Raw genomic sequence first — 21,875 nt, 5'->3', positions numbered from 1 at the left:
AAATAGCAGGTTTGATAAAATGTTGTTTTATCAAATTACTGGATGTGACATTAATAGTGTGCTAACAATAATAACTTGAATGAACACATTCTGATTGCAGTCATCTCGCATGTGAAATGAAGCTGCATTGGTAATGAAAGGGATATTAAATGGTAGGGCAGTTTATTGCCCCTGAATATGCTTGTTGGATGCATATTACATCAACATTAATGCAATTGAGGATCTGGCCACTAGAGCGCTTTCTTAATAATAACGCTTCGTTTTTGAGGTTAACATTATTCGTCAGATTGCTGAACACTCACTCTCGCACCCAAATATCGCGCGACTACGCGGGTCATTCCGCTAAACGCGCTGCCGTGATAATGGAATGAAGCCGCATGGCTCGTTACCGTAAAAGTCATAGTAGACAAAGAATGCGGGATGCATTTAACAGAAGAAGCCAGGAGTGGTACGTGTCGGTTACACGGCTCAAGGCTGCTGCGTTGACGCGAGGGACCGGAGGCGGCAAGACGCTGCTTGCTCATTTAAATAAAGTCATCTGTTGCCAGTTGAACCTTTGAAGCGCCAGCAGACGTGATTCGAGGCGTTGCCTTTCGGACACCGTCAGAGAGCAGCCAGCCTATCGAGATGATCCATCGTTACACACTGGAAATGCCTTAAACTTGTGACTGACGACTGGCGGTACGAAACAATTACCATGGGTCGTGTCGGCAGCTAGCTAGCTAGTTTCCTCTCCACCGACCATGTTGTCGCGGAAGGTGGCTGACTTCTGACCGTTTGAGGAGCGGTACGGGAGGAGCCAGGCTAACTAAAAGGAAAGAGACCCACCGACACTGAGGGTGTTTCGAGTTGAAGTCCGTTATCCGTCCGATTTATTACTGGGTTTTATTATTATTATTATTATTATTTTTTTTTACCGTTTCACGCATCCCTGTCCCCGGGTGCCGGGTCCTGAGCCAGTCGCAACACCCAGAAGACGGAGCGAGAAGGAGGGAGGCAACGGCCGTTCCGGGGTCCCCACAAACTCAGCCGAGGAGAGGCTTCGCTGAAATGAGATGAGGCTCAGAAATGGAACTGTGGCCACTGCAATTATTTTCTTCACGTCCTTCCTCAGCCTGTCCTGGTACACAGCGTGGCAGAATGGCAAAGGTGAGGTCTGACACGTCTGTCGTCACATGCTGTTTTTAGAAGAAGCGACATATGTAGGGCCTCGCAGCAGTCAATACTTCCCACAAATCGATCCTCAACTTCAGCAAGTTAGGTTATATTCCATGGTCACCTTGCAATCTATTAATATATCCACAATATACCAACAACTAGCCCTTATTGCATCAATTAGGAGACAGTTGAAGATGAGATGGGCTCTATTAACTACTGTTGCAAGTTACAATAGTTTGTTCGCCCACCGGCCTTTCTGCGTGACTTGGAGGTAGTTCAGCACGTACATACGGTACAGGTCAAAGGTTGGATATAATGAGCGCTACTCTTTTTGTGATATATTTTCGTAATGGAGATTGATGCTGATGTGTGTGGCACACTCTTCACTCTCGCATCAAAATGAGAGCGAAGAGTCATGTCTCATCTGGACAGACGGGTGCCTCAGTGTAGAATACCGTTGTGATGATCCATGTCCGGTGTAGAAAACATACGTGATGTGACATCACCTGCAACAGCCACATTCTTTACAGCTAACAGTTTCGTTTAGTTTTTCAAACGATACCCTAAAACAATGTGACTGAGAGGAGGACACTGTAGAAATGTTGATTTACTCGTTTGTCCTCGAAGGCTGCATGTGTCACTCATCCACCGCACCTTCACATTCCATAAACCAGTTACTTCAAAACCACTAAGGCTCACACACCATTCACCTCACTCATGCCATTAGCGCTCATACAAACATCTACATTGCACAATGGGTACCTATTCACAATTTTCCTCCCTGATGTCTTATGTTCACACGCCTATATTTCATAAGTGCACATTTAATCTGTTGAATATTGGCTTTTGCACACTGACAGCATGGCAGATGATGCAGTTTCCATCCTACCTCCATCAGTAAGGGAGCTGGCACAGTGTGCAACACGTCCTGAGAAAGCCATTCCATTTCATGTTGGCCAGAAACGTCCATGTCTGTAATCTGATAAATGTGTTTGTATAGCATGTCAAACATCAAGGCTCCATTACACCAGCTTATGTGGCATACAACGGCACAGTGCTCTCGACCCGATCCTTGTGGGAGGGGTTAATGGCTTTAGTTGTTTTTTATCAGCAGAGTGTTAATAATTGCAGTTTAGATAAATTCCAAGGCAAGGCTTCATGTTGTGATCGCTCTAGAGCTTATCAGCTTGATGAAATATTTTTCTTTTTTAAATGGAGCCCAGTAGTCCCCACTCAAGCACGCCGGAATTGATTCTTGGCTCGATGAAATAACTTGTACTAAGCAAAGGCCAAGTTACGATGACCTGTGTGTGCTTCACCTGACTTGTGCCATATGTTATCAGAGCAGTGATATTATAAGCATTTAGCAGTTTTCTGCAAGTTTTTCTAAGTCTGTTATAGCCAATAATATTGGCACATGGTGAAATGTACAACTTTAAACTGTTCGGGTATGCGTGTCATTATGGGCAAAACATCTAAGTAAATGTGGGCTTTTTAACTTAAATTCTAGTGGATTGTCCTAATATCCTAAACAACTGAATCATCGAGGATGGCGATGGGGCCATTTTTACTGCAGAAATTTGGTCTTGTTATATCGGGACAATGGGTGTACATATTTCAATAAGATTGAGCCGTTGTATTGGTGTTTTCCTGAAAGCCATGGCAGTGTGACAATGAGCCTGCATTCACAAAACAGTACACTTGAATGTTTTTACTCACACCTGTGCTTTTCTACGGCAGCGTGTTGAGATGTCTTCAGTGAAAACGACCTGTGAGCAAAGTATTAATACTTCTTCTTTTCAAAAGCACTAGTCTGTATTATAGCATAGGGAGCTCAACCCACTGTTTGAAAACAGCATTTCTGTTTCAACATACAAGGCTCCTTTTACGTACCTTATCTTTTCTACCCACGGTCTTTGATTGCTTCTACTATTGATGCGCTGTGTGGATGTTCTGAAAGATTAGGCATTTCACAACCTGCTTTACTCTTTCATTACATGTTGGCCTTTGCGCTCTTGGCTGTATCTTACCATTCACTTCCTGTCACCGGTCGGTGCTGTTGTGGAATAGAAACAATCACGCCCAGTTTATAAATTACATTTTAATTTGACTTATCCCTTTTGCTTGCGTCTGGTTCCTGGTCTGTGGTCTGCGAGGAGAGCTATGTCAGTCAGCTGTCCAAACACTCCTCGTCCAATGGCTCTCCAAGATGAGTACTTGTCTGTGAGAGCTCGCCTCATCCCCCAGTGAGAGGCTGGTATCTGCCGGACTATATCTCTAACAGACTTTAATGATATTGGTTTTAACACAGGACAGATATGAATAATGACGTAGGGGTCCGGGATGTGGTTAGGACTAAAGTGCAATCATTATTTTTGTGACGTGTTTTATGACCAGGACATCTACAAGAAAGCTCTCCTGATACAAACCGTTTTTAGCCACCTGGTTTTCCGCCAACCTCATGTGAAGAAAATGTTTTTCTGCTGGCCTCAACCTCATTCTGTCAATATCGCCAGTTGCTTTTGAGGATTATTTCTGTTTCAATGTATTGCATTACATGTTTCTTATCGTGCACCCCAGTAGGGCCCGCACCCCATTTTGGGAATCCTTTCTGTAGAGGTTAACAGACCTAAAAACGCCTTCACTTTTTGGAAAAAAATAACTTCCTATTTTTCCATGGCTTCCTTGAACCCCTGCACTCCTCCTCCACTGTGGAACAAGGCAATTTTCATACAATGGGCCTAAAATAGCACAAGTGATTGCAGGCACAGGGAGGGGGAGGCCAGCGAGTAAGCTAGCAGATAACGTAAGGCATTATTAGACTTAATTAGTTAGAACGAAAGAGAATATGGTTGGCACGTCGGGGTTTCTCATTCTATAGTGTATGGTTGTATATAGATGTATGCAAGATACGTTAATCACATCAGCACTGTGCCGTACGGTAACTCCTGAGTGGCCTGCAGGGCAGAAGAGATTAGAGAGGACGAGCAGAGCCCTAGATGGGATGTATGTTGGAGAGAGAGAGGATTAAAGTGCTGACAAGGCAGAAAATTATTTGTTTCAGTATTTTGTTCGCTAGAGACACACACACACACACACACCTACCACCTTTTTAACCCAGGCAGCCCGTATTCTGTCCAAACAGGAAGAGTCTTCTGCCTTTAGTGAGTTAACGTTGGTCGTTGTTTCCCTCCACGTGCAAGTGGAGCCGAAAAGTGGAAGTAAGCGGTGCCGAGGCTCTCAGCTCGGTGCCGTTGGGCAGCGTGCTCTTTCACAAAGAGAAGCAGCGGGAGCTTATTGTGACTACAGCAAAGAAGAGTGGTTTTAGATCAGAAGGAACAATGAGCCCAATGGGAGTAAAAATTGAGAATCTGGTTTGGAGAAAGCCAATATTGCTTCAATTTCTTTGATACTGCTGTATTTTCTTTTTTTTTTATTATCTCATAACCCTTTGCCTTTTTAATGTAAAAGGTGAAACGATCGTGGTGTACATGAAGAGAAGAAAAGCGACAGGTTGAGACAAAGGTGTGCAGTTTCTCTTTCTGCAAACTAGACAGAAGCGTTCAGGGAGTATCACACGCCAACTAGTGGATCCACTTCCACCTCTCCTTTGGAAAATACCACCAAAAATCCATACTGCTACTCTGTGTTGCAGTGCTTGTTTTTTTATTGCTCTGTGTGAAGTGAAATATTGCATTACTTTACCCAGTGAGCATAACTGTTAGCACATGGATATTTTTTTTTACACTTGGATAAGACTTGAGTTTTTTATTTTTTATTTTATTTTTTTACTTTGACTGCGGCCAGAGATCAATACTTGTTGTGGTGTGCTCATGTCTGTTTGACTGCACAAGTCATGCTGGATTAACAATGTAAATTGGAGCGAAACCAACATATTAGTACTATTCCTGTTTTTATCCTATACATCTCAAATTTGTGTTTGGCACCATCTGCCCTATTTGAGAGATAACCGCTAGCAGCAGCTGCAGCGAAGGTCCACATACTTGGCAGGCAGAACCCAGCTGAACGGAATAGTACTCTAGTTTGGATGAGAGCTTATTGGCTTGGTTGCAGAGAGTTGGAGGACAACATTGATACCATTTTCATTATGATAACATCTGGCATTGCTCTGTCCGAAGGTAACAAAAAAACAACTACAAACAAATATAAAGTCTAATGTTGGATCGTTATTTTACTCAGGGGTATTCTTTATCCTGCAAACAAGCAGAGTCTCTGGATGAATGGTACCTACGGCTAGAATGGAATTAGTTTGGTTGTTTTCATTTTTTGTGCAAAATGTTCTACATACTATTTTTAATTAGATATTTCAGACAAAAAATGGAGGTTGCAAGGGTTGAATGTTTAACATAAAATGCTGATCCATTCTGTTTTACATAGAGAGGATTCAACTACTTAAATGAAAATTGTTTAACTCCCCCTACACTACTATAATCGTGTTTTTGTAGGGAAAAGGTCCCGTTGCAACAAACATATATAATATATATATATATATATATACGGTGAAGTATTAGTAGTTAAGACGAGGCCTGTGGATTGATCTATGTGGCCTAGCGCTCGGTCTCCGTCTCTCTTCCCCTCTGCCTTTCCACTAGATACTTTAACTCACCACTAAGGTCATGAGTAAGCAAGGCTGTTGTGACTATATATCAATAAGTGCATTCACACATGTTTTCAAATGTAACTTGTGGATTTTGGATGGCATATATTTTATGATGCAATCAAGTCAGCTAATGAGCTGTTACATCTATGGTGCTCGGAAACCTATGCCCCTCTTTCTGAGAAAAAAAAAAAGCATTCTTCAGATGTGTTTTTATTTGGATGACATGAAGTCTCTTTTTTTGGACCCATTCTGATCAGTCCAATGTTGTTTCAGATTTGATCTTTCCATCCATTTGTGGGGTGATGCAATACATAATGCCGTGACTTCTCTCTACATGAGTGGTGTTTCATAATTTTTTTTTGTAGAAATGGACAGTTCCATGAATCAGCATATTTAAAGGATTAGATCATCTCAAACTAAAAACGGTTCTTATGAGAATCAACACGTTAACCTCTGATTTTCAGAATTGCGTGTGTGCGCCAGGATGGTGCGTATAGAAAGTCAGACACATATACGAAACTTAAAAAAAACAAAACATTTAAATGTGTGGATGTCACGTGATGTTAGGAAAATATGTTTTTAAGCCTGCCTCAGAGGAGAAGCACAGCCACTTAGCCCTTCCCCCACAACTCCTGCTTCTTCAAAGGCGAATAATAAGATTGTGTAGATATACTCTGGACCTCAGGTAATTTTTTAATGCATCTTTTGTTCCCATTTAGTAGCCCAGTGGCTGTAAACCAGTAGAGGAGGTTCCTCGTTCTAACTATTAGTTGATACATAATACATTTACTGTTATTAGAACTTTCATTTGGTATAAACAAAACCAATTATTTCTAATGGGTATGAACCCCTGCTTTCATTTGTAGGTACGCCTCTCACTGTAGAAGGACAGAGCTCTAAACATGGCTAGTAGGAAGGTGCAGAGTCCTCGTTGGACCTGCTTGTGACTAATCACAACGTCGAGCCAGTGATTCTATGACATGTATGCATCTAGTGTGTGCATGCAGACGTCACTTCTGAAATGTGTGTGTGTGTGTGTATATATAATATATGTATATATTATTATGAATCACTGAAGTGTCTTGTTGCCATAACGTTAACCACTTCCAGAGAAAAGGAGTGTCGTTTAACAGGAATGTTCGTTCCCTTGTCATTCTATTTGTGTGGGAGAGGCATTACTCTTAAAACAAGTTAGATTTCCGCTGTATATTCAAAGCGCAAAATGCAAAACATATCTGCATCTGGCTTCTCTTCCTGCAACGCTCTGTGTTTTTTTTCTTTTTTTGGCGGAGTGGAACTACAGGTGGGGTTCCATATCGGCAGGCTCGAGTCCTACAATCAAAGGACTGATAGAAAGATGAAAGTCTTGTTTTTAGTTTGAAGCTGCCCTTCACACAAGCTTCGGTCCAAATGACAACATCTGTCTGTGTGTCTTAGAAATCAACATTTAGGAGCACCAACGTGGTTCTGTGTGAAAAAGGGGTCGGGACAATCACTCAGAGAGAGAGAGAGAGTGATTGTGAGAGGAAGATAAAGGTAGTCTGTGTATTGTTGCCGTGTGGGCGCAATAAATCTACCCTCGGAAGAAGATCAGAGAGTGGCCAAACCCACTTCCCATCCTAACTCCCACACACACCTGAGATGTTCTTACTCTCCCTCTTTACTTATGTATTTGGAAAGGCTGTACTACAAATACTGCCAGTGAGGCTTTGTAGGTTTGTCAATGAGCCCCACCCATGTGCTCTGTTGGCTGAAAATAATTTCTCATTGTCTACAGAAAGGTAAAAGGTTGCTATGTAGTTGAACAACCACAAAGCAATACAATGATCTTGAAGACCTAACTAGCAGTGTTTCCCTGCTCCATTCCCGCCCATTTTTTCTTCATCATTTTTAACAATCAAGAAGTGTAAAAAAAACAATGTCATTATCATTGTGAGATGGCCATAGTCTCTATTTCCTAGAGTTGTTTAATGACAACTACCGGATACACTGGATTGTCTGTTTTTTTTTCTTTCTTTTCTTTGTATTAATCAGCCTTAAATAGTTTAACTTGAGACATTTCGGCTTGGATTGATAAGTGGTAATACAGTAAAATACAAGCTACTGTTGATCACTTGGATGAGGAAGTGTAACGTAATCGTGACCAAACACATGTGTTACAGACAAACTTAGACTCACCGTGTAGCAATGTCAAATCCTCTTGAGTGTCCAATCTCCTTGGTCTGTCCTTTTACCAAACCTTTTTTTATTTTATTTCAAACTTTTTGTAGATCCTGCTAACGCATCCTGCTTATTGTTCTTCTCACAGAGAAGCTGACGGCATACCAGCGGGAGTTCCATGCCTTGAAAGAGCGCCTTCGCGTGGCCGAGCACAGGACGCTGCAGCGCTCGTCGGAGCTCAACAACATCCTTGAGCAGTTCAAACGTGCCATCGCCGAGACTAACAGCAGCAAAGATGCTCTTGTAAACTTCTCAGGTTACTGTAAAAAACTCTTAATATACATTCACTTTCACTGGGTCACAGGGGACGGGGGTGTCTCTAATAGCGCTCCTTCTTTTACTGGCTCTCCATCACCCTTCGCAATGGTTAAAATCAAAACAATGCAATGTTCCTGTAAAGAGCTTTTTTTATCTGCCTCAGTCAACCCTCACATTTTTTCATAAATACTATGTTGTAATGATTCTGAAATGGAAAATTGTCTGCCTGTTTAGTTTTTTTTACGTCAGATTTGACCTTTCTCATACATAATGCACATACAAAGGTACAATGAAAACTAAAATAGATTAGATGGATTTGGCTTTTTATGGCTTCAGTTGAGTACTACAACACATCAAGAGCGCTTCATGAGGAGAGTCCAGTAAGCACTTGTATTCCATGCAGTATGGCATAAGTCACAAGCATAGACTGCAGCCAGCGAGGGGTGATGTACTCGTGAAGTTCATTCCTGTCATCATTTAATAAAACCAAGAAGAGGAAAAAACTTGTATTCTTATCACGTGCCTGCTTTCAGATGAGACACAGAAACTACTGAAGGAGCTCGCGAGGAGGAAGCCTCTCCAGGTGCCCAATATCTACCACCACCTGCCCCACCTTCTTAACAATGAGGGCAGCCTGCATCCCGCAGTGCAGGTTGGTCTTGGCCGCACAGGAGGTGAGACACACACACACACACACACACACACACACACACAGAAAATTCAGTAGAACCATATGTTCCATGATGAATGAGTCAATTTCTTCAGAATATACAAGCTATACAAACAAGAGTAACGCCTCTAGAGAGAGTTACTACACCGGGGGGAGAGTCATGTCTCAACAAGTTTTCCACTGGTGACTTGTTAACAACACGTATCCCCTGTGGTCAGCGCTTCACTATAGAATCATTGTGGTGAAGATTATGTCATTTCCTTTGTAGAAGTGAGTTATGCATCCCGTCTCTTAGCTTGATGACACAGAAGCTTTCCTTTTTCAGTCACATCTCTATCTTACTTTGGATTTAGGACGTGTACTAGAACTTGGCGTTCAAATGCTTTTCTGTTGTTTTATTGTATCTGAGAGCTGCCGTGTAACCGTTTTAGAAAAGTGCCGTACAAAGGAAGTTTACATCAGAAAAGATTCTCCAATGAAGACACTCAAAACCTCTACAAAGCTCAGGTTCAACACTGTCAAAGCTGAAGTCTCTAATTAGCCTCTTTTAAAAGAAATATTTAGCTCTTTTTATACAAATTCATTGTTTAAGGTCAATATTTTGGATGTTATTCCATTCCTTTGACCTCTGCCACATCAAATTTTCTCTAAGAGGATTACTTATCTGGCCTTGGAATTGTGATAGGAGGAGGAAATTTGTGGGTGAGGGTTTAGGGTCTAAATTACTCAAGTGGTGTTTCCACATTCTTAAGGACAATGCTCTGTAGGAAGAACAGAGACTGCCCCAGTAAATTCAATGAAAGAAAGGAGAGACAGGTCAGGAGATACAAGTCAGGAAGAAACCGGAGTTTCTTGTCCCTGGCCTGAAGCAAGTGCAAGGTATTATTCCCAAAGCAAACACAAAAGGAAAAGCAGGGCCTCTCATTACCAGCTCTTAGCCATCACATGTCCGTCTGGTTGAATAACAGGTGGCCCGCCACTTGTTTCCTTATTAAGACTATTTTTCGTTCTCTAGAGGGTCTAGCACTGGGAATGCAGAGTTTTTTTTGCCGCCTACTGCTTTTTTTTTCTCACCAGCTTCCTGACACAAAAGACTGACTGTTGTGTTCACGTGAATGCACAATCAAGCGGGTGGTGCTGCTACTGGGAAGTGACTTGATATCCACTGTGCTTTAGCTTCCCATTTGTTTCATTGTTGTCTACCGATGTATTTTGTATTTCTATACGTCCCCCACCCCCTTGTTTCACAACCGGTCTAATCATATCTGACATATATCTGGATATTTATAGCTGTGCAAATTAGGACATCCAATCTCTTTAGATTGAACGAGGATTACGTGAGTAACGGTTTGGATAACCCCTGGGAACGAGCAGTTTGAGTTGGGCCTGACCCTTTTAGACTGAAACAAACAAAAGAGCACTATTGTAAATGCAGTCTTGCTCGTTCCAAACATACATGCGGCCTCCAGCTTGCTAACATGTGCCCTTTTGCACACAGGCGGTACTTATGCTGTTGCCAAGCAGCGGCAGGCCAGCTATTTAACATGTCACAAGCTACAGTTGAAGAACTCTTTTTATCCCCTATTCGGAATCTTTTGTGCTGCTGGTTCTTGTGTTGCCTTATGGAAAATGTAGTCCAGGGTTTAGCAACCATATTAGTGGATTTGCTATTTATAAAGGGTCTGGTTAGTTATTTTGCGATATCAATGTTAACGTTACCATTATGTTCAATTATGATACTCATTAAAGTTAAGTCTTCATCTGTCATTTGGTATACACTTACAGGCCATTTTATTAGGTACACTTTGCTAGTAAAAGGTTGGACCCCCTTTTGCCTACAGAACTTCTTTCAACCAGGTGTTAGATTCAACCAGGTGTTAAAATTCTTCGAACAAACCTCTTAACTAATAGACTATAAATCTATCCTGTAGTAACATTTCTCCCGAAAATAAAAGTGTTTTTATAGGTGATGTTGACCCATCGGTGGATTGTGTTTACACGCACACGGTGGGCGTCAGGCTCTGTAAGACCATGAAAGTAAAAAACATCTGCATCTTAAAATACAGCACCCAGAGTACTCTGGAAGGTTTCAGTGAGCGCAAGTCCAGCTAACGGACCAAGTAAGATGTTTGTGTCTAGAAAGGAGAATTTAGCAGAGCTTCCGACTCTGATGCTAGCGCTTACAGTGTCAGCTAGAGGAGAGGCAGATAAAATCCACTGGATAAAATGGGAAGAAATAGTAAATACAGGTTGGCTTGTGTGTCTGTAAACACAGATGCTTCCTTTGGGTCAGGAGTGATGATTGAGAGGGATTCTTTTATATGACTATATACACATTGTTTACTTAAACATTTAATCAATAGTTCAAAAGAGACTGCTTCGGTTTTATTTATTTATTTTTATATTTATTTGATATGAAAACAAACATGTTTAATCCACTAAATAAAATGAGTAACAATGATTTTTTTAAATTATCCTTCTTCCTACTTCAAACAATGACCTTGTAGTGTCACAAACTTTAGCCCTAGATATTTGTTTAGCTATGGTCACTAATCAGGAAAACCATCACGTGCTAATTCAAGCAAACAATCAAGCAACTTAAAAAAAGTTTTACTGACATGATGGAGACGCAAACAGAAATGCAGAGCGCTGTTTTGTTTCCTCTGAAGGACATGAAAAGGACACGGCCGATTGAGGGACACAGGGAAGGGGCAGTGTTTGAGTCGGCCCTTCTCTCTCTCTCTCTCTCTCTCTCTCTCTCACTCCCTCTGCACTTTCACGCCTTACTGCTCCTTCACTGCCACCTTCCCTTATTCTGTCGCTCTCCATTGCTCTTCTTTCCTCCCACACAGCCCTTTCATCCTCGACCTACTTTCTCGGTGGTGGTGGTGGTGGGTTTCGCTCACTATACGACACGGAGCTTAGCGCTAGAAACACAAAGCAAAACTGGGACAGATTCTCCACGCCGCACAGATCACTCTGCCCCCTTGCTCGAGTCCACTGCGCTGCTCACCCATTCTGCACCTGGGGTTTGTGTCCCCACATCAGTCACTATGTTCCCACTTCTTAAACTCTAACTCTTCCTATATGACAAGACGTCTGAACGCCATTGCACATTCATGCAAAATTAGATTCTGAAACCACCACCTGTTTTGAATGCAGAAACGGCCACAGTGTACCACACATACCGAGGAAGGGAAAGTACGCAGGCTCATAGTCAAACAATCCACAAACCCGCACTCATTGCGGTGCAGTTGCTCCACTCCGCACTCTCATCCTCTCACTTTCCCTGGTGAAAGTGGTCCTTGTATCCTAGTGAATAAAAGGAAGTTATTTTGTGTCTGCAACAGTCTGTTGTGACTCTACCACAGATGACAATAGCCACTCTCTTTCCTAGTCCTATTGTTGTCTCATCAGCTCCATGTATGGGATCAGTTGGTTTTGCTTCTCACAAAGGAACAATGTAATACTTTTTTTACTTTTATAAATAATAACCTTTATTAGAGTGGCTGGACCTTATTGAAACATATCAGTTCTTCCCTCTAGTTTCTCCTTGTCATTTCTGTTGGCTCTGCTGGTAGAACAAGCTCATGAAGTCATTTATGTAATGTGTTTCAGATCTAATAGATCTGAAGTCCAAATATTATTGGCTTTTTGTAATGATTTATTGACTTTCTTTCACCTACATGGTGTGATATTGTAGCTTAAAGACACTAATATTGCCCCATGTTTGCGCATATTCCTATCACTATCTGTCATCTTTCCACTGCCATTTGTCAGTTTAGGCACAGATTTCTGCTCTTGTGGATTTTGTTAGTTTAGGCATGGATTTCGGCTCTTGTGGATTTTGTCAGGAGACGTTGTGTAACGAGCAACGATTATTTGGTTTCCGTTCCGCTCGATTAAATCAGCACCTTTTGCAGCCTTTTTATTTTATGTTCTAACCTCAGACTTGTTCCTCAGTTACCATGGTGATGGGGATCCCCACAGTGAGGCGGAAGGTGAAGTCTTATCTGTCAGAGACACTGCGGTCGCTCATCGACAAGCTGTCACCAGAGGAGAAACTTGACTGCGTCATTATTGTCTACGTTGGGGAGGTGAGACCTCACATTTGCAGAGCATTTTACAGCCGGATGTTTCTGCACAAGAAAAGTGCTGGCAAAGGGTCTGACAAGTCTTTCTTGTTTTGCACAGACTGACGTGGACTACGTTCACAGCGTGGTTGCTGGTTTGGAGAAAGAGTGAGTTCATGTTTCCCGTACAGAAAGGCAATCCTCAGCAGTGCAATCGCACAGACCTGGCCTTAAAGCGTGTGCTCATCACATTTTATGGCCTAAATTGGTTTCTAGCTTGTGTCACACCTTGCATACTCACAAATGTCCTAGCTGTCCTAGCAAAAATGAAAAATCATTTTTATTCATATGGTCTATAAAGGATCTTCTGCCCCAAACCACCAGTTTCTAGTGCCATGAAATGTTGCATGTTTAGCTAAGGTTAATCAGTAACTGACCGGTTAGTTGGTAGCCTATACACAGGAATCCAGGGCATTTCACTGATTCCAATTGAGCTCAAAGCAGGTGTTAATGTGGCATATCTAACTGTAAGAAATAAAAGCCTCATCTCTTGTTTTGCCATCCTCACAAATGAGGAAACCCCCAGGGAGACTGACCCACATTAGCACAGTGGTAACAATAGCATCGAAATGACCTGTAATGAATCTAATGGTGACATTGAATACAGAAACCTTTTCAGGTGCAATTTGAGAGTTTCTACACACATTATCTGTGAGTGAGTGAGAGTAGAAGGGTGTGGTGGTGTGCTTCACCATATCAACATAACACTCTATCCTCAGGTTTTCTACAGAGCTGACTTCAGGCCTGCTGGAGGTGATCTCCCCGCCAGCTGCCTATTACCCCGAACTCGCCAACCTCAAAGAGACTTTTGGAGACTCTAAAGAGAGAGTCAAGTAAGCTGTTGTTGTAGCTAAGACATTTGTGTTCTCTGTATGTTCACTGGTCTGATGTCCAATTAGGATAAAAATGCAATAAATAATCCTTATGGTTAGTTAGGTGAAACTAGTCTGGAGAGAAAATAAAATCAGGAGGGCTGTGTAGAAGGATGAGTCAGGGGCAAAGTGGGAGGGGGTGAGCAGGCAAGAGCTTTTAGGTAGGCTGACTAGGTACTTAATATTCCACAGGCATTTCTCAAAGTCAGATCAAGGTCAGTAGCAGCAGCCTCTATCTCTTTCTCTCTGTAGTGCTCCCTCCAATTATCCTCTGTACTGACTACTAGCTTGATTAGAAATCTGTTGATGTTCTGTTTGCTTCATACTTGCAGGAGGAAATTGCACTTTCTTGTTTTTTGTTCTCCTGGGTTTGAATCCTTTATGATTGAAATGCACTTATTGTAATTCGCTTTGGATAAAAGCGTCAGCTAAATGACATGTCATGTACAGTACATGCTCTGCTAATACCCTTTAGACCCAGAGGATTTTATTATTGTATGTGGGTGTTTAACCTGTGTGTCTTTATCCAAGAGGGAAGGGTGATTTGACATTTCCTTTCTGTGTAGTTTCATGATGTGCGTCAATGGCTTCTTCCTTTTTTAGATGGCGAACCAAGCAGAATCTGGACTATTCCTTCCTGATGATGTATGCTGTGACGAAAGGAGTTTATTATGTCCAGGTATGTCCTCCGATAGATGAGTGAATGAAACAAATGATTCCATATCAACTTGTTGGTTTCTCATGCATGTCCATTAGTAAGCTTGTCAGTTGGGCAACCTATTACCATGCAAACAAGTGTTTGCTTTTATGCTTTTTATGTAAAACGCCTGTTGTTGCAGCCTTTATCAGAGCCAGTGTCAACAACAGCCTGGGGCCAGTTTTACGCAGAGTAAGACGGTCCTCTTAGCTCACATATGTCAAACCCGCTGCTGAGCGTCTGATGCGGCCCGCCGCCGGTGTCCGGAGTCCCTCCAGTGTGCCCCCCCCCGTCAGCCCTACCGATCGTCAGTGGCCCGCGTTCGGTCAAAGTGGGCAGTATCTGGCCCGAACCTGAAATGAGTTTGACGCCCCTGTCTTAGCTAAACTAGGCATCCAATTTGAGAATGTTTCTATGATTGCCTTTATTACTGTCACTGTATTTTTAAACTCCATTATTCTGTCTTATGTCATTTCCATTTGTGGCTCTCACCTGAAGGGAAGAGGTACTGCTACTCTGGGCTAGTTTAGCGAGATAGACGTGCTTCTTAGCTCAGTTCTGAATACAGTCCCTGAGTGAATGTAGAGGAGTCTCCCATTCACCTCTCACCAGCTGTATCAACATTATTCCTCAACTCTTAAGGCATTTCTCTTGTATCTGTGCCCCTGTTCCCTCAGCTGGAAGATGACATTGTGGCCAAGCCCAACTACTTTGCCACAATGAAGAACTTTGCCTTGCAGCTCTCATCAGAGGACTGGATGATCCTGGAGTTCTCTCAGCTGGGCTTCATTGGTACAATACATAAAGCATGTTATTATTACTCTGTATTAGGGCTGTCAAAATTAATGTGTTAATGTATATGATTTTTTTTAATGCAATTTTAACACCGTTGTTTACTTCTGGTGTGCGATGACCCATGAAACGAATCCGCTGCAAGCATGCAGTCAGTAAGATCAGAGAGACAGAGACACTAGTTTTAAAATGGAAAGATCTTTTTGCATTTGAAGTAAAACTAACAAAGGCGCAACAGCGGTGAACTGTGCAGAGGAATTCCTCGGCGTGTCAAACGGACCACTTTAGGCACTAATAGGCTAAGCTAGATGCTAGGCTAAGCTTGCTGGGCTACTTCCATCTCAACGTCTCAACAGCAAAGCAAAGTGTACGAGGACAGCAACAAGAGCTGCTAGTTTAACCATGTTCCACCCAGTGGGATTCTGCCTTGGAGATATACAAATGTCTGTAGTTTTGTGTTTCAAAAATATATATTAAAAAAACAATACATGTTTATTTTATAAGTAATTACTAGTTACTTTTAATCTTTAGAATACATTTTTTTAATTGCAATTAATGAATTTCAAAATGTGAGAATTTTTTTTAAAATCTATTAACAGCCTTGTAAATGAGTACAATTTTAGTGCAGTGTAATGGTTTAATCATGTCGTGTGTTCTAGAGCTTCTCTGTCAAGCCAACAAATGTCTGTAAAACCCTGATTCTCTTTTATACAGGAAAAATGTTCCAGGCGCCAGACTTGAACCTCATTGTTGAGTTCATTTTCATGTTCTACAAAGAGAAGCCCATCGATTGGCTACTGGACCATATACTCTGGGTTAAGGTCTGCAATCCTGAGAAAGATGCGGTATGTATCCATGCATGCATGGTGATGACTGAGTTTTATTGTAAGGGGAACAACGGCCCTCATTCCTCCCGTGTCCTTTTTTAATTTTATTTTTTAAAGAAACACTGCGAGCGGCAGAAGTCTGGCCTACGGGTGCGTTTCCGACCCTCCCTGTTCCAACACGTGGGACTCCATTCTTCTCTTGCTGGAAAGATCCAAAAACTCACAGTTAGTATCAAGCCCTCAGTTGTTTTTTTTCCAGAATTCTAGACACTTCCTGTGTAATGTTTGTTTCCCTTCTGTTGCTGTCTGTAGGACAAGGACTTCCTGAAGCCACTGCTACATAAGATGCACGTCAACCCCCCGGCTGAGGTGTCCACTTCAGTGAAGGTATCATGCCAGGGTCAACTGAAATATATTTGATCTGGAGCTTGACTTTACAGTTAGTTATCTTTTCAATCTGCTGAGTGGTGGAATTGTATGCCCATATAGGCCATATAGAAAATGTATAATGCGAAAAGCCATTCAACACAAAATGACTTTTAAGCAGACATTTGTCGTCCGTATTTATTCATTATTGTTCCTTTCTAGAATGTATGTTTTGTATTTCATTACAACAATTATAAAAAGCACTAATCGATTTTAATAAGCCCTAACTCTAAAAGCAGTCATAAGGGTGTAAACAAAAATGTGTTCTATGTTCAACAGGTGTATCAGGGTCACACACTGGAGAAGACGTACCTAGGAGAAGATTTCTTCTGGGCGATCACTCCTACTGCAGGAGACTATGTCCTCTTCAAATTTGACCGACCTGTTAGCATAGAGAAGTACGTACTACGGGCTTAATGGGACTGTGATGTGTCTTATTGCTTGTATTCAAATAATTTGTGAGGAGAGCGATATATTCATATCATCTTGCATGTGCACATACGGGCTCATGCAACAATGGTTTCAATTTTATCTGCCTGTGGTGAATCAGGTTTAGCTTCACCGTGGGTGTGTATCCGTGTGTGTGTGTGTGTGTGTGTGTGTGTGTTTCTCTCTTCGGGGATCAGGCTCCGCTAATGAGAGTGCTCTAAAATAAGCATTCTCAGGGCCAGCCTCCTACCCTCTGTGGAGCCGGGGTAGAGTGGGAGAAAGACAGCGAAAGCTGATAGCAAAATTCACAGCCTGACTCAGCCCTGAAAGGGATGCTAATATTTGGTTATGGGGATATTCATTTTATGGCGAGGAATGTATCCACTGGTCTCATAAAGATAATGTGCAGTCAGCGAGAAAAATGTATGAGACTGTCAGTCACTCAGCAAGTAAGTGGTGGTGAGTGGGAAAGGGTCCATCCAGTGTTCTGGTGTCTGATTCTGGAGGGTTTTGTCTGCGCCAATTACACTGGTTCAAAGTGTTTTTCTCTGGTCATTAGATAAGATCTCAGCAGTTGGTCGGGGGATACAAAATGCGATATAATATGTCACTGTCTTTGTCTCTGGCTGGAATTCTTTCTCTGTCGCCTACTCTCCGGCTGTTTAACATATAACACAAGTAAATCCGGTGCACAGCGGTCTGAAGGATACATGGTATATTTCTTCTCTAAATCTTGCCAACCTTTACTCCAAACCGTGACCCAAAAGAGCAAAAATGATGCTCATATTCTACACAGTGTGCATGCTTTGTGAAATCTAATAAACCTCCATGGCGTTAACTGACATTCATCAGCCGGTTAAAGTAGATTACGCACTGGAATTTATGTTCGAAGCTTGTAGCTATAACGTAAATATGAGATCAGAGATCAAAGCTTTGAAAATATATCCCACTGACAGTTAACCCTTAATGATTAAAGGGGAGTTCTTACTTTTGCAAACCCAATTTTTAATTTCATAAACATGACTTGCCTGAGTAACCTAGTGCCATGAGTAACTTGAATGTTGCAACAAAACAATAATCACACATGGAGCAGAGAGAATTTATAGCAGATTTGGGATTTAGCAAAGTCCCTGGGAAAGTAAAGATCAATCGCCAAACACTAAACCGATCATTTACATTCAACCCCATTGCATCGTCTCTATCACAAGTGCAAGAATACAAATCTATGCCCTTAAATGTTTAAATCAATACTTGATTTGATTGACAGGTTCCTGTTTCGTAGTGGTAATCAAGAGCACCCGGGGGACAAGATCCAGAACACCTCGGTGGAAATACTGCCTGTTTCGGTAGGGAAACACACACACACACACACATTCTGTCACCCTACTGTGGTGTGCTGTGCAAACAGTTTTGATCAATTACATTGAGTGGTAGCTCATAGTGACGTAGAATATTGATTGTTGACAAGATTGTGAGCGTGACAGAGTTGCTCGCTGCGCCAGAAGCAATACATTTTGATATTGCGATTTACGCTGCTAGTCGAGGCCCAGATTTTGGCGTCTTGATTATTTAAGCAGTTATTAATAATTTCCTTTTGTCTCCTTTCTTATTCTACTTCCCTTTTCTATGTGTTCATATGTTAGGAACCTGGACCTCAGACCAAAGAAAAGTATAAGCGAACTGAAGACCGCTTTTACAGGATTGGTAAGTGTGTGTGTGTGTGTGTGTGTTGCTGTGTGTTCTTTATATATATATATATTTTTCTTGTTTTGGAGCTTTTTTTTTTTATTTATGTAAAGGTGGAATTATGTGAATCAAGGAGTCAATGTTATGTACCCAAATTAATTATTGGCTCTTAATTGTACTTGTTGTACTAATTGTACTCAATCAATATGATTCATAATACTTGTGTGCTTAAACACACAGGTCAGTTTGAGAAGGGTGTGGCCGAAGGTCCTGTAGATCCTTCTTTCAATCCCATCATAGCGCTTCGGCTTTCAGTTCTCAAAGACTCAGCGGTGTGGGCCATCATCAGTGAAGTAAGCTAATCACATACCACGCCAGTTCTTTTCTCCTCCAATTAAATGATTAAAAAACAAGCCAGTATTGCCACATGCATACTGCCTCTATTTTCATCCAGTGACACACGTGGTGCTTTGCTTTCCTCTTGCAGATACATATAAAACGGATAGCTGGCTGATTGTTCCGGAGCAGGCACATGGAATATGGCCCCTGGGGGACCAAAATCTCCTAGATTGATTGCGCGAGTCCTCTGGACACCCAGCAATCAGCAATGAAGCCAGGAGAGCCCGCAAGAGTTGCTTGTCTAAGGAACTGACCCTCGCTAATGTTTTGCTTTTCATCGATACATTTTTTCTTTCTGCATCATCCCCTCACTCTTGTGCTCTTAATCTTTTGTAAGAATGTGAGTACTACTGTCCTAAAGAACAACCGTGCGCTGTGAGAAGACATCTGTTCCCGGCTCCGGTTCTCAAAGTGACTGTTGTTCAGCAGTTTTGAACTCAATCAGGGGGAAAAAACGCTGGGATAAAGGACCATCACCATACAATACAACACATCTGGGGAGAACCAGTTACCTGGCCACTGGTGCAGATGCTGCCAAATCCTCTTCCTTTTACTCAACGTTGCCACCTCCAAGCTGGGGCATTGCACTGTCACTATCTCCTCAACGAAAGCCTACTGTGGTCAAGCATGTTGTGCTCACCGATGGCCAGTTGTCTTCGGTTCTCGACTGAGGTGTTGGAGCTTGAGGTCAACACCAGCCCAAACCATAATGTTTCCCTCACTCCGAGAGTATTGTCTCCACTTGTCCTTGACTATCAGGATGAGCTCATTGTTCCCAAATCCTGCCTGCAGCCAGTCATTAACAACTTGTACAAACAACACTGTAGGCCAGATTCCATGGTAACTACCCCAATCCATCAAGAAAAGTACCATGACACTTTATCTATCTCTCCTCCTTCTGACAGGCCGTGTAAGACCTCTGTGTCCGTTTCTAGTAAACCAATCAGACATTGCCTTGGCGTCATTTTCCTGAAGCAATATATTGTTATATTAATATATTATTACAGCTTTGACGATCTATGAAGGTGACTTAATTTATTTAAAATCTTTAATTTGTACAAGAGGTAAAAATATATTTTTATTCTATTAAGAGATGTTTATGTTTATGCTGTTCAGAGTATGTTTTATTTGCCGTTTTTTTTCTGAGTTGCTATTGTACTTTTTTCCCATTATTACAGCTTCTGTCAGTTCAGGTTCAGCCTGTGACAGTTTATTTTCACTTTAGGCTAAAAGTTGCAACAATTCATTTGGACTTGGTAAAGTCCAACTGGAAGGAGGTTTGTGAATAGACAATAAGTTCTGTTTAAGATGTTGTGGGTCAAAATTGGAACGAATGTGCCTTATATCCAGGTCCCTTGAACTTGTCTCATCGACATTATTCCAATCTATCACTCTTGCCTAGACTTTGATTGAGGGATATTCTAATATTTTTTTAAATGATACACTGTCCAATTATTGATTAGTGTTACCCTAAGTAAAAATGATAATAGACTGGGATTTTGTACCAGATTAACCATCTGAAACGGCATGTTTTGCACTGCTTTTCACTATTTTTGTTAGCGCCACATGCTTCACCATTGTACTTATACTAACTTTCCATCCCAGAGAAAATGCTCATTTCACAGACTCATCCAAACCTCTACATAACACTCTTTTGTCTTATCAAGTATCTGTTTTTGTGATTGGACAAAATACTATGACTACTGATTATTGCTAAGTGAGCCTTTTTGATGTGTGATTTGGCCTTTGTAATGTGGTACTTTCACTGATTGCCGATATTTAAAAAATCAATGAGCATTATTTGTCTTTATTTCCCTCAGTCTTTCTCTCCTGCATCTTTAAGTAGTTATTGAAATTCACTTGACATGTTTAGAATTTTTTTGTGTGTGGCTAATGTTTTGAGCGAAAGCCAGTTAAGTTAAACCTGATTCATTCTACATCTGCCAAGTGTATCAAAGAGGGCAGTGATGTGCCTTTTGGTTGAAATAGATTTTTTGCTAATCATGTTCACGTGCATGATTATTATTTGTAGTTCATACGCTTGTATTTTGGTCAGAGCAAGCTCTTAGACTCCCCTGATCAAAAGCAGCCATGCTAGGGCTGTACTCATGAAAACTACATTTAAGTTGAAAGCTGGATTTCCGCCTCTTCATCGGATTGTTTTTCTCTTTATTGGGAGAAGATGAGAGAAAGCCACCTCAATATTTTGAAAGGGGAAATATATTTCCAGTGCCGCTATCAGGATTGTCTTCTCCCTGTGGTCTGGTATTCGCATATAAACACAAAGTGAATGCATGAAAATGGCATGAAGAGTCGCTCTTTCCCCTCCTTCCCACTGTATTCTTGGCAAGTGGACTACGGAAAAAAAAGAAAGGATCTCTTCACTTGATTGACAACCAAATGCACCCATCAGTTCATGTGCCTTCATCATGTACATGTTTGCCATCGATGTTTTTGAATTCATTTTTCACGGACATCTTTGAAATAAATGATACGTTGTCATAGCCATTTTCCTTGTTTTTATTTTGTTCTACTTCATTTACTCATGCCATCTACATTGACAGGCCTTTATTTCAGAATGGCTGTAAGGTAATTCTATAGCTGACCAGAAAATCCATTTGGTAGAGTTTTCTTGTACTTTTCACAACTGGATGATGGTCTCCATGGAAAAAAGAGATACCTACCCA

The 21,875-nt window shown here is 41.5% G+C and overlaps 1 protein-coding gene across 1 annotated transcript; it reads left to right on the top strand.

Moving 5' to 3' along the window:
* Window positions 1-335: 335 nt before the first annotated feature.
* Window positions 336-21,696, top strand: mgat4a (alpha-1,3-mannosyl-glycoprotein 4-beta-N-acetylglucosaminyltransferase A). The gene is made up of 16 exons (XM_037487893.2): window positions 336-1,149; window positions 8,088-8,255; window positions 8,791-8,931; window positions 12,891-13,024; window positions 13,122-13,168; window positions 13,780-13,893; window positions 14,536-14,611; window positions 15,307-15,421; window positions 16,136-16,266; window positions 16,366-16,473; window positions 16,561-16,635; window positions 16,954-17,072; window positions 18,371-18,449; window positions 18,747-18,807; window positions 19,030-19,142; window positions 19,277-21,696. Exons 1-16 carry the CDS (start codon window positions 1,056-1,058, stop codon window positions 19,301-19,303), a joined length of 1,602 nt encoding a protein of 533 aa, XP_037343790.1. The 5' UTR covers window positions 336-1,055; the 3' UTR covers window positions 19,304-21,696.
* The last annotated feature ends 179 nt before the right edge of the window (window positions 21,697-21,875 follow it).

Source organism: Pungitius pungitius, chromosome 10 (assembly GCF_949316345.1).
Source record: "Pungitius pungitius chromosome 10, fPunPun2.1, whole genome shotgun sequence".
Classification (NCBI taxonomy): Eukaryota; Metazoa; Chordata; class Actinopteri; order Perciformes; family Gasterosteidae; genus Pungitius; species Pungitius pungitius.
Note: the sequence above shows the minus strand (reverse complement) of the source record. Positions and strands in the feature narration are given on the sequence as shown.